Source organism: Bos javanicus, chromosome 22 (genome assembly GCF_032452875.1).
Source record: "Bos javanicus breed banteng chromosome 22, ARS-OSU_banteng_1.0, whole genome shotgun sequence".
NCBI lineage: Eukaryota > Metazoa > Chordata > Mammalia > Artiodactyla > Bovidae > Bos > Bos javanicus.
In genome coordinates, this window is record NC_083889.1 from 677,164 (window position 1) to 693,652 (window position 16,489).

Genomic DNA, 16,489 nt, shown 5'->3' on the forward strand with positions numbered 1-16,489 from the left:
AATACTTGGTTAACAAGAAGCAGACCCAGGGGCCCATTTCAGCTAATGTACATGCTCTTTTCACTCTTCTAAAGCAATCGTGTATTTCAGAGCCTTAGACCTATAATTCGAAATGTCTGGGATCTGGGAGTAGATGTATTAATGGTACTGAAAAGCACTGACTTCCTTTCTACTGCAAGTTTGAAGATCTGGCACACAGAGTAGGACAAGAAGGAAAACACAGTTCTGTTGTCTCCTCCTAAGCAGCTCTGCACACAGCGGAGAGAAGGTCATGGGCTTAAGTCAGTCTTCAGCTGTCCTTTGGAACACCAATGCCATCTCAAGGCTTGTGCACTGGAAGCACAAGACCGGGTGTGGCAGATGATGACTGATTTAGTAGCTAGACTGCCTGCTAATGTTGGCTACTTTTAATTAAGCTCCGTATTACATTTAACATTATTTTTATAATTGAAATTATTTGGAATGTCAGCAGGGGTATGCTTAGGGCCCCAGTTTACCAGCAGGTTCATTGGAAGAAGGAGCTTTCCTTGTGGCTCAGCTGGTAAAGAATCCGCCTGCAATGCACGAGACCTGGGTTTGATCCCTGGGTTAGGAAGATCCCCTGGAGAGGGAAAAGGCTACCCACTCCAGTATTCTGGCCTGGAGAATTTCACGGACTGTACAGTCCATGGAGTCGCAAAAAGTTGAACATGACTGAGTGACTTTCACTTCATGGCACTTCAATGGGAGCTAGTTTGCTGCAGGAGTTCAGGTTTCAAAGCAGTAGATATTTCCTGATGAATACACCTCTGAAGGGAAATGTTTTATCAAATCAGGACCCCACCCTTACAGCCTCATTTAACCGTAATTACCTTTTTAGAGAGTCCATCTTTAAATTCAGTCACACTGAGGGTAAGGACTTAAACACAGGCACTTTGGGGAGGTACAGTTCAATCCTAACAACGTTCCTCTGCATCACATCCCACAGCTTCTGAGTGTAGCCCACAGAATTCTACACACCAAAAAAAGGAGAGAAAAAGCCTCACTGAATTTTTATTCTTTAATTCTTTTTTATTGAATGATAATTGCTTTACAGAACTTCATTGTTTACTGCAAACCTCAACATGAATCAGCCATAGGTATACATATGTCCCCTCTCTTTTGAACCTCCCTCCTATCTCCCACCTCATCCCACCCCTCTAGGTGGACACAGAGCCCCTGTTTGAGTTTCCTAAGCCATACAGCAAATTCCTGTTAGCTATCTATTTTACATATGGTAATGTAAGCTTCCATGTTACACTTCCCATACATCTCACCCTCTCCTTCCCTCTCCCCATGTCCATAAGTCTATTCTCTATGTCTATTTCTACACTGTTGCCCTGTAAATAAATTCTTCAGTTCCATTTTTTTAGATTCTGTATATGTGCCTTAGAATACAGTATTTATCTTTCTGTTTCTGACTCACTTCATTCTGTATAATAGGTTCTAGGTTCATCTACTTCATTAGAACTGACTCAAATGTGTTCCTTTTTGTGGCTGAGTAATATCCCATTGTGTTTAACTACAACAACTTCTTTATCCATTCATCTGTCCATGGACATCTAGGTTGCTTCCATGTTCTAGCTATTGTAAATAGTGCTGCAATGAAGAATGCGATACATAGTCTCTTTTGATTTTGTTTTCTTCAGGGTATATGCCTAGGAGTGGGATTGCTGGGTGATATGTGGTTTATTCCTAGTTTTTAAGGAATTACCGTATCATCTTCCATAGTGGCTGGATCAATTTACATTTCCACCAACAGTGCAAGAGCGTTCCCTTTTCTCCACACTCTCTCCAGCATTTATAGTTGGTTGACTTTTTGATGAGGACCATTCTGATGGTGTGAGGTGATATCTCATTGTAGTTTTGATTTGCATTTCTCTAATAATGAGTAATGTTGAGCATCTTTTCATGTGTTTGTTAGCCATCTGTATATCTTCTTTGGAGAAATGTCTGTTTAGGTCTTTTCCCCACTTTTTGATTGGTTTGTTTTTCTGGTATTGAGTTGTATGAGCTGCTCGTATATTTTGGAAATTATCCTTTGTCAGTTGTTTCATTTGTTATTATTTTCTCTAATTCTGAGGGTTATCTTTTAATCTTGTTGATACTTTTGAACTGTGGTGTTGGAGAAGACTCTTAAGAGTCCCTTGGACTGCAAGGAGATCCAACCAGTCCATTCTGAAGGAGATCAGCACTGGCATTTCTTTGGAAGGACTGATGCTAAAGCTGAAACTCCAGTACTTTGGCCACCTCATGCGAAGAGTTGACTCATTGGAAAAGACTCTGATGCTGGGAGGGATTGGGGGCAGGAGGAGAAGGGGATGACAGAGGATGAGATGGCTGGATGGCATCACTGACTCGATGGACATGAGTCTAAGTGAACTCTGGGAGTTGATGCTGGACAGGGAGGCCTGGCGTGCTGCAATTCATGGGGTCGCAAAGAGTCAGACACGACTGAGCGACTGATCTGATCTGATCTGATAGTTTCCTTTGCTTTGCAAAAGCTTTTAAGTTTAATTTGGTCCCACTTGTTTACTTTTGTTCTTACTTCCATTACTCTTGAAGGTGGGTCAAAGAGGATCTTGCTTTGAATTCTGTCATTGAGTGTTCTGCCTATATTTTCCTCAAGAATTTTATAGTTTCTGGTCTTACATTTAGCTCTTTACTCCATTTTGAGTTTTTCTTTGTGTACGGTGTTAGGGAGTGTTCTAATTTCATTCTTTTACATGTAGCTGTCCAGTTGTCCGAGCACCATTTATTGAAGAGGCTGTCTTTGCCCCATGGTATATTCTTGCCTCCTTTGTCAAAAATAAGGTACGCATAGGTGCATGGGTTTATCTCTGGGTTTTCTATCTTGTTCTATTGGTCTATATTTCTGTTTTTGTGCTAGTACCATACTGTCTTGATGACTGTAGCTTTGTAGTATAATCTGAAGTCAGGGAGGTTGATTCCTCCAACTCCATTCTTCTTTCTCAAGACTGCTTTGGCTATTTGGGGTATTTTGTGTTTCCATATGAATTATGAAATATTTTGTTCTAGTTCTGTGAAAAATGCCATTAGTAATTTTATAGAGATGCATTAAATCTGTAGATTGTGTTTGGTAGTATACTCATTTTCACAATATTAATTCTTCCTACCCAGAAACAGGGAATATCTCTCCATCTGTTTATATTGTCTTTGATTTCTTTCATTATTGTCTTATAATTTTCTGTGTACAATTCTTTTGTCTCCTTAAGTAAGTTTATTCCTAGATATTTAATTCTTTTTGTTGCAATGGTGAATGGGATTGATTCCTTAATTTCTCTTTCTGGTTTTTCATTGTTAGTATATAGAAATGCAAGTGATTTCTGTGTATTGATTTTGTATCGTGCAACTTTGCTAAATTCACTGATTAGCTCTAGTAATTTTCTGATACTATCTTTAGGGTTTTATAGGTACAGTATCATGTCATCTGCAAACAGTGAGAGCTTTACTTCTTTTCCTATCTGGATTCCTTTTATTTCTTTTTCTTCTCTGATAGCTTTAGCTAGGACTTCATGAGCTATATTGAATAATAGTGGTGAAAGTGGACACCCTTGTCTTGTTCCTGATCTTAGTGGGGAATACTTTCAGTTACTTGCCATTGAGAGTAATGTTTGCTGTAGGCTTACCATATATGGCATTTACTATGTTGAGGTAGGTTCCTTCTATGCCCATTTATTGAAGACTTTTAATCATAAATGGGTGCTGAATTTTGTCAAAGGCTGTTTCTGCATCTATTGAGATTATCATATGGTTTTTATCTTTCGATTTGTTAATATGGTATATTGCATTGATTGATTTGCATATGTTGAAGAATCCTTACATTCCTGGAATAAATCCAACTTGATCATGGTGTATGAGCTTTATGATGTGTTGCTGAATTCTATTTGCTAAAATTTTGTTGAGGATTTTTGCATCTATATTCATTAGTGATATTGGCCTGTAGTTTTCTTTTTCTGTGTTGTCTTTGTCTGGTTTTGGTATCAGGGTGATGCCACGTGGTCTCATAGAACGAATTTGGAAGTGCTCCTTCCTCTGCAATTTTTGAAAGAGTTTTAGAAGGATAGCATTAGCTCTTCTCTAAATGTGTGATAGAATTCTCCTGTGAAGCCATCTGATCCTAGGCTTTTGTTTCTTGGGAGATTTTAGATCACAGTTTCAATTTCAATGCTTGTAATTGGTTTGTTCATAATTTCTATTTCTTCCTGGTTCAGTCTTGGAAGATTGAACTTTTCTAAGAATCTGTCCATTTCTTCTAGGTTATCTATTTTATTGCCATATAGTTGTTCATAATAGTCTATAATAATCATTTGTATTTCTGCACTGTCTGTTGTAACCTTTCCTTTTTCATTTCTAATTTTGTTGATTTGATTCTTTCTCTTCTTTTGATGAGTCTCACTAAAGGTTTGTCAATTTTGTTAATCTTCTCAAAGAACCAGCTTTTAGTTTTATTAATCTTTACTATTGTTTCTTTCATTTATTTTTCATTTATTTCTATTCGGATTTTATGATTTCTATTCTACTACTAATTTTGGGGTTTTGTTATTCTTCTTTTTCCAGTTGTTTTAGGTGTAAAGTTAGGTTGTCTATTTGATGTTTTTCTTGTTTTTTGAAGTAGGATTATACTGCTATAAACTTCCCTCTTAGAACTGCTTTTGCTGCATCCCATAGGTGTTGAGTTGTCGTGTTTTCATTGTCATTTGTTTCTAGAAATTTTTTGATTTCCCTTTTGATTTCTTGAGTAACCTGTTGGTTATTTAGAAACATGTTGTTTAGTCTCCATGTGTTTGTATTTCTTACATTTTTTTTTCCTTGTAATTGATATCTAGTCTCATAGTATTGTGGTCAGAGAAGATGCTTGATTGTGATTTTAATTTTCTTAAATTTACTGAAATTTGACTTGTGACCCAAGATGTTGTCTATCCTGGAGAATGTTCCATGTGTGCTTGAGAAGAAGGTGTATTCTTCCTCATTTGGATAGAATGTCCTGAAGATATCAAGGAGATCCAACTCATCATTTAAGACTTGTGTTTCCTTATTAATTTTCTATTTTGACGATCTGTCCATTGGTGTGAGTGGGGTGTTAAAGTCTCCTACTTTATTGTGTTACTGTCAATTTCTCCTTTTATGCCTGTTAGTGTTTGTCTTTGGTATTGAGGTGCTTCTATGTTGGGTGCATAGATATTTACAATTGTTATGTCTTCCTAATGAATTGATCCCTTGATCATTATGTAGAGTCCTTCCTTATCTCTCGTAATCTTCTTTATATTAAGGCCTATTTTGGCTGATATGAGGAGTGCTACTCCAGCTTTCTTTTGCTTCCCATTTGCATGGAATTTTTCCATCCTCACTTTCAGTCTGTATGTGTCTTGAGGTCTGATGTGGGTTTCTTGTAGACAACATATATATGGGCCTTGTTTTTGTATCCATTCAGCCAGTCTGTGTCTTTTGGTTGGGGCATTTAATCCATTTACATTTAAAGTAATTATTGATATATATGTTCCTATTGCCATTTTCTTAATTGTTTGGGGTTGATTTTGTAGATCTTTTTTTCTTCTCTTGTATTTCTTGACTCTATAGGTCCCATTAACATTTGTTGTAAAGCTGATTTTGTGGTACTGAATTCTCTTAACTTTTGCTTGTCTGAAAAGCTTTTTATTTCTCCATCAGTTCTGAATGAGATCCTTGCCAGGTTCAGAATCTTGGTTATAGATTTTTCCCTTTCGGTACTTTAAATATATCCTGCCATTCCCTTCTGGCTTGCAGAGCTTCTGCTGAAAGATCAGCTATTAAGCATATGGGGTTTCCCTTGTATGTTACTTGTTGCTTCTCCCTTGTTGCTTTTAATATTCTTTCTTTGTGTTTAATCTTTGTTAGTTTGATTAGTATGTGTCTTGGCATGTTTCTCCTTGGGTTTATCCTGTATGGGACTCTTTGTGCCCCCTGGACTTGATATTTCCTTTTCCATTTGGGGAAATTTTCGACTATAATCTCTTCAAAATTTTTCTCATATCCTTTCTTTTTCTCTTCTTCATCTGGGACCCCTATAATTCGAATGTTGGTGTGTTTGATATGGTCCCAGAGGTCTCTGAGGCTGTCCTCAGCTCCTTTCCTTCTTTTTACTTTATTCTGCTCTTCAGAATTTATTTCCACCATTTTATCTTCCAGTTCACTGATTTGTTCTTCTGCTTCAGATATTCTGCTATTGACTCTTCTAGAGTATTTTTAATGTAAGTAGTTGTGTTGTTTGTCTCTGTGTGTTTATTCTTTAATTCTTCTAGGTCTTTGTTAATTGATTGCTGCATTTTCTTCGTTTTGTTTTCAAGATTTTCGATCATCTTTACTATCATTATTCTGAATTCTTTTTCAGGTAGTTTGCCTATTTCCCCTTCATTTATTTGGACTTCTGTGTTTCTAGTTTGTTCCTTCATTTGTTCAGTATTTCTCTGGTTTTTCATCATTATTATTATTTTTAAGTTATTGTGTTTGAGGTCTCCTTTTGCAGGCTTCAAAGAAAGTTGAATTATTTCCTTGAAGAAGGTTGAATTAATTCTTCCTTTTGGTTTCTGCCCTCCTAAGATTGGTCCAGTGGTTTGTGTGAGCTTTGTTTAGGGTGAAATTTGTGCTGAGTTTTTGTTTGTTTATTTTTCCTCTTATGGGCAAGGTTGAATGAGGTGGTAATCATGTCTGCTGATGATTGGGTTTGTTTTTTTGTTTTGTTTCTTACTTAGGTGAGGCATCCTGCATAGGATGCTACTTTTGGTTGGGTGATGCCAGGTCTTGTATTCAAGTGGTTTCCTTTGTGTGAGTTCTCACTGTTTGATCCTCCCTAGGGTTAGTTCTCTGGTAGTCTAGGGTCTTGGAGTCAGTGCTCCCACTCCAAAGGCTCAGGGCTTGATCTCTGGTCAGGAACAAAGATTCCACAAGTGGTTTGTTATGGCATTAAGTGAGGTTAAAACAAATATCCAAAAGTGAGAAACCAAAGATGAACCCCAGACAAACAGCAGTTACAAAATCAGGCAAATAATAATTAAAATAATGGAATATACATATATACATATACACCCATGAGCAGTGAAAACAGTCCAACAAAAATAAAGTACAGTAGATTGACCTGGCAAACAAAGGAAATGAAAAATTATGTTGACCAGTTAAGAACAAAACTAACTTAAGCACAAACTGGAAAACAAAACTAAAGCAAGGTGCCAAGTGGGGAATAAAGCAATGAAAACAAAACTAAGAAATATGTTGAGAGGAAAGAAGAGAAAGAAAGGAAAGAAAGAATAGATATGCAAAATTAAATAGAGGTAGATGAAGAAGATTTATATACATTAAAAATTAACTGAAATGGGAAAAGAACAATAGGAAAGGCAGACAAAAGAATAAATGTAGAAAAATACAATAGGTTTTAAAAAATTAAAATTCTAAGAAAGAGAAAAGAAAAAAACAAAACAGAAGAATAAAAAAGGAAAACTCCACAGAACTGCAAAAGCCCAATGTAGAGGCAGAGGTTTATAACAACATTAGCAAATGTGACTGAATATACATATATGCATATACACACCCATAAGCAAAATCAAAACAGTCCAACAAAAATAAAGTACAATAGATTGACCCAGCAAACAAAGGAAACCAAAAATTATATCTACCAGAACAAAACTAATTAAAGCACAAACTGGAATAGAAAACTAAAGCAAGGTGCCAATTGGGGAATAAAGCAATGAAAATAAAACTAGCAAATATATTGACAGGAAAGCAGAGAAAGTAAAGAAAGAATAGATATGCAGAGTTCAGGTAGATAAAGAAGATTTATGTATGTTAAAGATTAACTGCAATGAGAAAAGAACAGTAGGAAAAGCAAACAAAGGAATAAATGTAGAAAAATAATAATAGGTTTAAAAAATTAAAATTAAAAAAGAGAAAAGAAAAAAAAAAAAAGAGGAAAACTCCACAGAACTGCAAAAGCCCAACTAGGAGGCAGAGGTTTATGACAACAATAAAAAATGTAACTGAGGGGGAAAAAAAGCTCAAAAGCTTAGTTGGATGTCTTAGTGCCAATAAAATTGACAACTACAACAGAGGAGGAAAAAGGGGGGAAAAATCCAACAGAATCTACAGAACAAGTCAAAAAAAAAGAAGAAGAATAAATGTTTTTCTTGAGTCACTGCTGTCAGAATCCTTTCCCTCGCTGGGAGTCACAGTCCCCCTCACCTCCCTAGGATGCCCTCCAACACTGTGCTGATCTCTGGACCTGCTGTGGAGGCAGCTCAGATTCTAATCTGGTCCTACTCCTGTGTGTTCTTGCCTTCAGTGTCCACAGCCATCAGAGCTAGAGCATTTTCTTTTGTGGGAGCTCTCAGTGGCCTTTTATATATTCCATTAGACACAGAGTCTGCTTAGTTGATCATGTGGATTTAATCTGCAGCTTGTACAGCTAGTGGAAAGGTTTTGGGTCTTCTTCCTTAGCCACAGTACCCCTGGGTTTCAACTGTGGTTTTATTTCCACCTCTACATGTGGGTCGTCCACTGGGGTTTAGCTCCTAAGGCTGCACTGCAGGATTTGGGTCTGCAGGGATTCTGGCAGCACCAGGTACTCAGGGGAGTTGGTGGCTAGGGCAGCAGGAAATATAGTGCTCTAGAAGAATATGGCAACCAGTATTGGCCAATACGCTCCAGTATTCTTGCCTGGAGAACTCCCTCTCTGACAGAGAAGCCTGGCAGGCTACAGTCTACAGGGTCACAAAGAGTCGGACACAACCGAAGCAACCCTGTGCGCATAGACATAAGACACTTAGTTGAGCCTGAAGGTGGAGCAGCTGCTTGGCTTGCGGGGACCCTGACAGCACCAAGTGTGCAGGAGCACAGACTGCCTCTGCCGCAGGAGTTATGGCCCTGTCAGAGTCTGTTTTTGAGCCTCTTGTAGCTGGCAATCAGAAGGCCTCTTTGGCCACTCTTTCTCCATAGCTCTGCCCATTCAGGCACTTAGAAGGCTCCCTTGCCTGGAGTCCTTGTCTGTCGTTTGGGTGTGTCAGGCACTTAAAGGGGCACCCTGAGTGGGGTCCTACTCTGGAGTTCAGGGCATCAGTCACTGAAAGAAGCACCCTGGCTGGCATCCTACTCTGTGGTTCAGGACATCAGGCGTTTGATGGGCCAGCCTGTCTATTGTTCAGCTGCTGATGCTGGCGTGTGGGAAGAGAGAGACTATGGTGTGACTCAGCAGTATTGCCTTGCTTCCATGGCTGCCTGCCTTTCCTCTTCCATCATTTCCTGCCACAGTCTCCTCCCTAACATCCCCTCGATCCATCTGTCTGCAGTCAACAGCAGCCCTCGCCCTGGGATTGCTCCACATTCCCTAAACTCCAGCTCCCAGCCTCTGTGCTTTCCAAGAGACCAGCATTCCTGTCTGGGGTATGTATGGCTGCAGCAAGGACTGTCTGATTCTCATTCCATTTAGGCTGATGCAGATCAGCTGTTTCACCCTCAGCCTTAACTATTTCTCCTCTGATTCAGACAGTTGCCCCACTGTGGGGATCGGACCCCTGCTTCAGTTCCCCTACCTGCTGTGGGCAGGTCCAGTCCTACTAACACTCCAGTCTTTCCCCCTAGTTCCTTCATCCTACCGAGTTTTGTGTGGTTCTATATATTCTTTTCCACCGGCCAGGTTCTCCTGTCCACTCTCAGCTGGTGTTCTGCATGCACGTCTGTGTCTGAAGGTGTATTCCTGATGTATCTGTGGAGAGAGATGTACTCCATGTCTACCTACTCCTCCGCCATCTTTTTCCCTCCTAAATTTTTATTCTTATATCTGCTTTCCGCCTTTGTACCAAGTTCGTGATCACTGGACAGGTTACCCTTCAGCCCTCAATGTGCCCAGAGCTGGGTAGCTCTAGTTATAGTCAAGAGTCAAGCTAATTCCGCAGGAAACATCTTGATGGTGAAGGTGATAGAACAGTGAGAAAGAAACTGTTCTGAGCTTGGAAGGTCACAGTCTCACTGCTCCTAAGCTGCAGGTGTCTGCCGTCTGTGTTCTCCATCCTGGGCAGCCACCTCCTACCCTCATTCAGAGGTTGTCCATAAGAAGCAGATGAGCAAGGATATCTCTTACTGACAAAACTCTCCACGAGAGTTCTAGAATGTGATCATTGCAGGACATCAAGTAGAATTAGGAGCAGCATCAGTGTGACCCAGACAGAAGTCATAGGGGACCAGACTTAGCCCAGCACCATTAACAGCAGGAAGTGATCTGCTAGTCAGGAGACTTGGGCCTGCAGCTGCCCAGCACCTACCAGGAGGATGAAAGAATCCCTTCTAGACACAACAGAAACTTGAGCCTGTTCACTTTTGACCTGGGGCTTCCACAACAGTAGGTTTGAAGCAATGTGTATATCTATGTGGCTGTATGTGACCAAAACCTAAGTTTTACAGAACATTCTTTTTGTGGGATACCCTCTGATTTTTAAAAAATCTTTACCTTTGTAAAATACATGATGTTACAACCCAATAACTTGATTTCATAATCCACTAGTGGGTGACAATATCTGAAAACACTCTGTTGTATAATATTGTGGGAACTTTGGTCAGATCAGATCAGATCAGATCAGTCGCTCAGTAGTGTCCGAGTCTTTGCAACCCCATGAATCACAGCACGCCAGGCCTCCCTGTCCATCACCAACTCTTGGAGTTCACTGAGACTCACGTCCATCGAGTCAGTGATGCCATCCAGCCATCTCATCCTCTGTCGTCCCCTTCTCCTCTTGCCCCCAATCCCTCCCAGCATCAGAGTCTTTTCCAATGAGTCAACTCTTCGCATGAGATGGCCAAGTACTGGAGCTTCAACTTTAGCATCATTCCTTCCAAAGAAATGCCAGGGCTGATCTCCTTCAGAATGGACTGGTTGGATCTCCTTGCTGTCCAAGGGACTCTCAGGAGTCTTCTCCAACACCACAGTTCAAAAGCATCAATTCTTCGGCGCTCAGCTTTCTTCACAGTCCAACTCTCACATCCATACATGACCACAGGAAAAACCACAGCCTTGACTAGATGAACCTTTGTTGGCAAAGTAATGTCTCTGCTTTTGAATATGCTATCTAGGGTGACCATAACTTTCCTTCCAAGGAGTAAGTGTCTTTTAATTTCATGGCTGCAGTCACCATCTGCAGTGATTTTGGAGCCCCAAAAAATAAAGTCTGACACTGTTGCCACTGTTTCCCCATCTATTTCCCATGAAGTGATGTGACCGGATGCCATGATCTTTGTTTTCTGAATGTTGAGCTTTAAGCTAACTTTTTCACTCTCCACTTTCACTTTCATCAAGAAGCTTTTTAGTTCCTCTTCACTTTCTGCCATAAGGGTGGTGTCATCTGCATATCTGAGGTTATTGATATTACTCCCGGCAATCTTGATTCCAGCTTGTGTTTCTTCCAGCCCAGCATTTCTCATGATGTACTCTGCATATAAATTAAATAAGCAGAGTGACAATATACAGCCTTGACGAACTCCTTTTCCTATTTGGAACCAGTCTGTTGTTCCATGTCCAGTTCTAACTGTTGCTTCCTGACCTGCATACAAATTTCTCAAGAGGCAGATCAGGTGGTCTGGTATTCCTATCCCTTTTAGAATTTTCCACAGTTTATTGTGATCCACACAGTCAAAGGCTTTGGCATAGTCAATAAAGCAGAAATAGATGTTTTTCTGGAGCTCTCTTGCTTTTTCCATGATCCAGCGGATGTTGACAATTTGATCTCTGGTTCCTCTGCCTTTTCTAAAACCAGCTTGAACATCAGGAAGTTCACGATTCACATATTGCTGAAGCCTGGCTTGGAGAATTTTGAGCATTAGTTTACTAGCGTGTGAGGTGAGTGCAACTGTGTGGTAGTTTGAGCATTCTTTGGCATTGCCTTTCTTTGGGATTGGGATGAAAACTGAGCTTTTCCAGTCCTGTGGCCACTGCTGAGTTTTCCAAATTTGCTGGCATATTGAGTGCAGCACTTTCACAGCATCATCTTTCAGGATTTGGAATAGCTCAACTGGAATTCTATCACCTCCACTAGCTTTGTTCATAGTGATGCTTTATAAGGCCCACTTGACTTCACATTCCAGGATGTCTGGCTCTAGGTCAGTGATCACACCATCATGATTATCTGGGTCATGAAGATCTTTTTTGTACAGTTCTTCTGTGTATTCTTGCCATCTCTTCTTAATATCTTCTGCTTCTGTTAGGTCCATACCATTTCTGTCCTTTATTGAGCCCATCTTTGCATGAAATGTTCCTTTGGTATCTCTGATTTTCTTGAAGAGATCTCTAGTCTTTCCCATTCTGTTGTTTTTCTCTATTTCTTTGCATTGATCGCTGAAGAAGGCTTTCTTATCTCTTCTTGCTATTCTTTGAAATTCTGTATTCAGATATTTATATCTTTCCTTTTCTCCTTTGCTTTTCGCTTCTCTTCTTTTCACAGCTATTTGTAAGGCCTCCCCAGACAGCCATTTTGCTTTTTTGCATTTCTTTTCCATGGGGATGGTCTTGATCCCTGTGTCCTGTACAGTGTCACAAACCGGGAACTTTGGTAGTTCTTCCCAAATCATCACCGTACTTTTACCCAGTGTCTCATCTTCCTATGTTAGTTCTGTCTTTATGGTTACATTATCTGCTAATTGTAGAGAGTTCTTGGCATGCAATGGTATAGGAAGTCTGGTCAATATGCAGTTCCATGTTAAAGCAAGAACTCCCTCAGGTATTATTAAAGAGTGGGTTGCCATTTCCTTCTCCAGGGAGCTTCCCAACCCAGGGATCGAATCCAGGTCTCCCACATTGCAGGCAGACGCTTTAACCTCTGAGCCACCAGGGAAGCCCTATTATTAAAGAGTGGTTGCTAAATTTCTGTTTGTAACTCCATCACAGGGATCTCCCACCATTTGCCCAAGAAGTCTATGCTTCCTTCACCTTTTCTGTTACCATCTGCTGAATTTTCACCTTTACCTCCTGTTTCTTCTGGGCTTGGTTTGCTCTTTGGGAAACGTTAAGCTTTAAACTGTGCCACCTTAAACTTCGCCTTCCCCTCTATACCTTCTCAACCCCTTTACTTTCCTAGACATCCTGCCACTGCCCTACTTCTCAGTCCTTTGCAGTTGGTTTATTTGCATGAGTAAACGGTTGTGGAGTCTTACACAGTCACTGTTCATGAGCATGATCACGACACACCATCGTGGTGATGACTTGGTCCAAGCAGAAGAATAGGAAGATCAAGTGGGATCCAAGAAGGTAGCCCTTTGGTGACAAAAGACTCAGTGTTACTGCAGAATCAGTGTCTGTGCAAAACACCTTCCTGGAATATTTGCCAAATCCTTTCTTGGCTTCAGCAGACAGTGGCCTGGGGAGGTGTGTGTGTGGGAGGTGTGACATCCCCGGCGCCTTGTTACCTGAGCTTATTTCAAACATGGAGTTGATAATATTTTACTTGCATGTTAAATAAGACAGTTGTGAGGCACTGACCTGGCATCTTGAATGTAAGATGTGACCAAAGCATATAACCTTTGTTCTCGTTTGTGTAAGTTCTCTATTGCTTAGTCATTAGTCACTGCCAGGTGAGCAGATTGAAACCATTTGTGTTTATTTTCTTACAGTTCCTATAGATCACAAGTCTGGACACAGCATTGAGGGGTCCTTTGGTCCTGGATATCACAAAGCTGAAACCAAGGGGTGGCTGGGTTGTGCTCTCTTTTGGAGCTTGTGTCCTTTTGTAAATTCATTCAGTTGTTGACAGCATTCATGTTGTAGGACTGAAGTCCCAGTTTCCTTGTTGGTTGGCTGGGGGTCACATTCAGCTCTTGGAGACCACCCTTAGTCCTAGCTCTCTTCTTCAAAGCCACAGAGGCCCCCCTGGTCTGCTACAGCTGTCTTACATAACATACTACTTTATTTAATGTTTCATAATCATGGGAGTGACGGTCCCATCATAGTCGCAGGACCTGCCACACTCAAGGGGAGGAAATCATGCAGTCTGTGCATTCTAGAGGGGCAGGCATCTTGGGGCTGTCTTTGAATTCTCTCTACCACATCATCACATTTATCTTTGGATCTAACTTAGTTGCTAAGGACTCTTGTCTTTGCAAATTCGTGGTCAAAAATGGTCCCATCTCTGTGTGTACAATTAATTGTCTGAATTCCATGTACTTTGGAAGGCAGAAGCCCTTTATCTCCTTTGAGTGCCCCCCTCCCTACACACACACACACACACACACACACACACACACACCCAAGGAGTCACTGTGGATGGTGCTCTGTGTAGTATCAGCAGATGATGCTATTCGTGCAGTGCCCATCCAACCCTGGCCTAGTCCCTGGCTGGCCTGCCCCCAGCGTTTCCTTTTGTCTTCCTCGCTGTGCTTAGCCTCCTCTCCACACTGCAGCTGGAGGGCTCGCAGCCCTGGGGCCAGCGATCCTCTCCTAACACTGAGGCCCTCGTGCAGTTCACGTCACAGCCAGGCTGGATGTCTGCGTGGTCTGTGTTCAGATGTCACCCTGTCAGTGAATCATCCTTGAATGCCTGGTTTTACATTGTATCATCCACCACTCCTTCCCACTGCTTTCAACTTGCCAGCTTCTACTTTAGTTTTCACCATGTGGAACTTACTGCCATCTAACCCCATTCATGTTTCTCTTGCTTGTTGTTTGTCCCCTTCTTCTAGAAAGAAAGCTCCCACATGTCCTTCTGTTAGGGTTTTTATGGCTCCCCCCAGACCCAGCACAGGCTGAGTTCAGAGTGGCAGCTCGGTGACTCTGTGTTGGATGCCTGGGTTGTGAGAACCAGTAGTGTTTTTAAGCACATATTTTGGTGCTCTGCTAGCTGTTGGTTGGATAAAAGAAGCTAAACAGATTTTAGCTTATGCTCCAGCATGTAGGAGCATCCCATCAAAATCAAGAATTTCTACCTAGTAGACAGAAGTTCATGTTTGTGGTCTATAGGAGGAATGGGCGTGTGTGTGTGTGTGTGTGATGGCATGGTTTGGTGGGGGTCTCTCTGCTCAGTTTATCCTTGAAATGATAGAGGATATAGCAGTGATTGGGTGCTGAATGTTTAAAGAGCTCGAAGCCCCGGGAGCCAACCAGGGAGAAACAGCACTACAGCTCAAATGTGTGGGGTTCCGTTATAACTCATAATACTCCATCTTAGCTAATATTTTATAGGGAGCTATTTTCTACATATTTTTCTACATAAAGCAAGTCAATTTGTACTGTAATTACCTAAAAATTCAGTGTCCAAAGTCTTGGATCAAATTGTGTATTTCTCCCAACTACGTTTTTTTTTTTTTAATTAGAAAATTGGCAGGAACTTGATATATCATAATTCTGTGATCATTTAATATTATTGAGAAACAGCCTTACCCCTCAACACACACCCAACCCACTGCCACTTGGACTGAAACTGCTGTAGTGAAAGTGTGTCTATAAAAGCCAAAGTGCAGAAGCTTTCATCGCTTCTCTCTTTTCTTAAAGAAAGCGGGTCTGGGGAAGAGTGGGGATATTGGAGGAGTCCGAGCTGACCCCTGGGAACCTTGGCCCTGTTCTGGGCCTGTCCTTGGAGAGTGAGGGCCTTTCTCAGGGCTCTACTCAGGGAGGAAGGGCGCTGAGCACCATGACTGCAGCATCAAGGGGGCAGGACAGGTGTGAGCAGCCGTGGCCCTTGTCAGCACTTTAGGTGAGGGTGAGGCCTTCAGACTTAAAGCAGTGCTATAAGGAGGCCCTGCCCTCCCATGCCTTTTGCTTATGGGGAAACAGGCTCATAGATGTTGAGTAACTTGCTAGCAGTCTTGCAGCCGGTAAGTGGTAAGACCAGGACTAAAGCACAGAACTTGTCCAGCTTCATGACCTCTGCACTTCAGCTCTCTGGCCTTGTTGATGCAGGTCCCCATCTTCTGACTTGGTCAGCACTGCCCAGCATCTGCAGGGTGCTGATGCTCCCCTCTGGTTTCATGCAGGTCTTTGCTCATCCAGTTATAGGGCCTCCCCAGAAGGAAACCACTGTGATTCTGCCCACCGGGATGTGTAGCAAACAGATGCTTTGAATGACACTGTCCCTCTCAGCGCCTACTATTTGGGCCACCACAGCTCTGCTAGTTTCATAAAATGCAGTGGTGGCAGTTCTGTCCTTCACACTGAAATCTGCCTGGACCTCCCAATTGGTCCAGCCCTTCTTCTGCAGGAAGCTGACAGCCTGTGCCCTCTCTCCCACAGATGCCGCCCTTACGAGGACTGCTGTGGCTCCAGGTGCTGTGTGCGGGCCCTCTCCATACAGAGGCTGTGGTACTTTTGGTAGGTCATGACTCTTCCAGGTCTCAGATGCTCCCCCCTTCCCCAGGGCTCTGCCCAGTCAGTCTCAGCCAGGGTGACATCACCTCCACCTGAGGTCGTGGTCTCCGGGTGGCCTATCAAGCAAGCAGATATGTTTGGGCT

At 41.7% G+C, this 16,489-nt stretch overlaps 1 protein-coding gene across 2 annotated transcripts in view; it reads left to right on the forward strand.

Annotated features, from left to right (window-relative positions):
• The window catches only part of VOPP1 (VOPP1 WW domain binding protein), a 175,474-nt gene that overhangs the window by 118,617 nt on the left and 40,368 nt on the right, over window positions 1-16,489 (forward strand). Inside the window, exon 3 of one of the 2 annotated variants that reach the window (XM_061395686.1) lies at window positions 16,271-16,348. The exons of the other annotated variant lie outside the window; for it this stretch is intronic. Within the exon in view, the coding sequence (XP_061251670.1) occupies window positions 16,271-16,348 (78 nt within the window). The remainder of the gene's footprint in view (window positions 1-16,270; window positions 16,349-16,489) is intronic. 2 annotated transcript variants of the gene reach the window in all.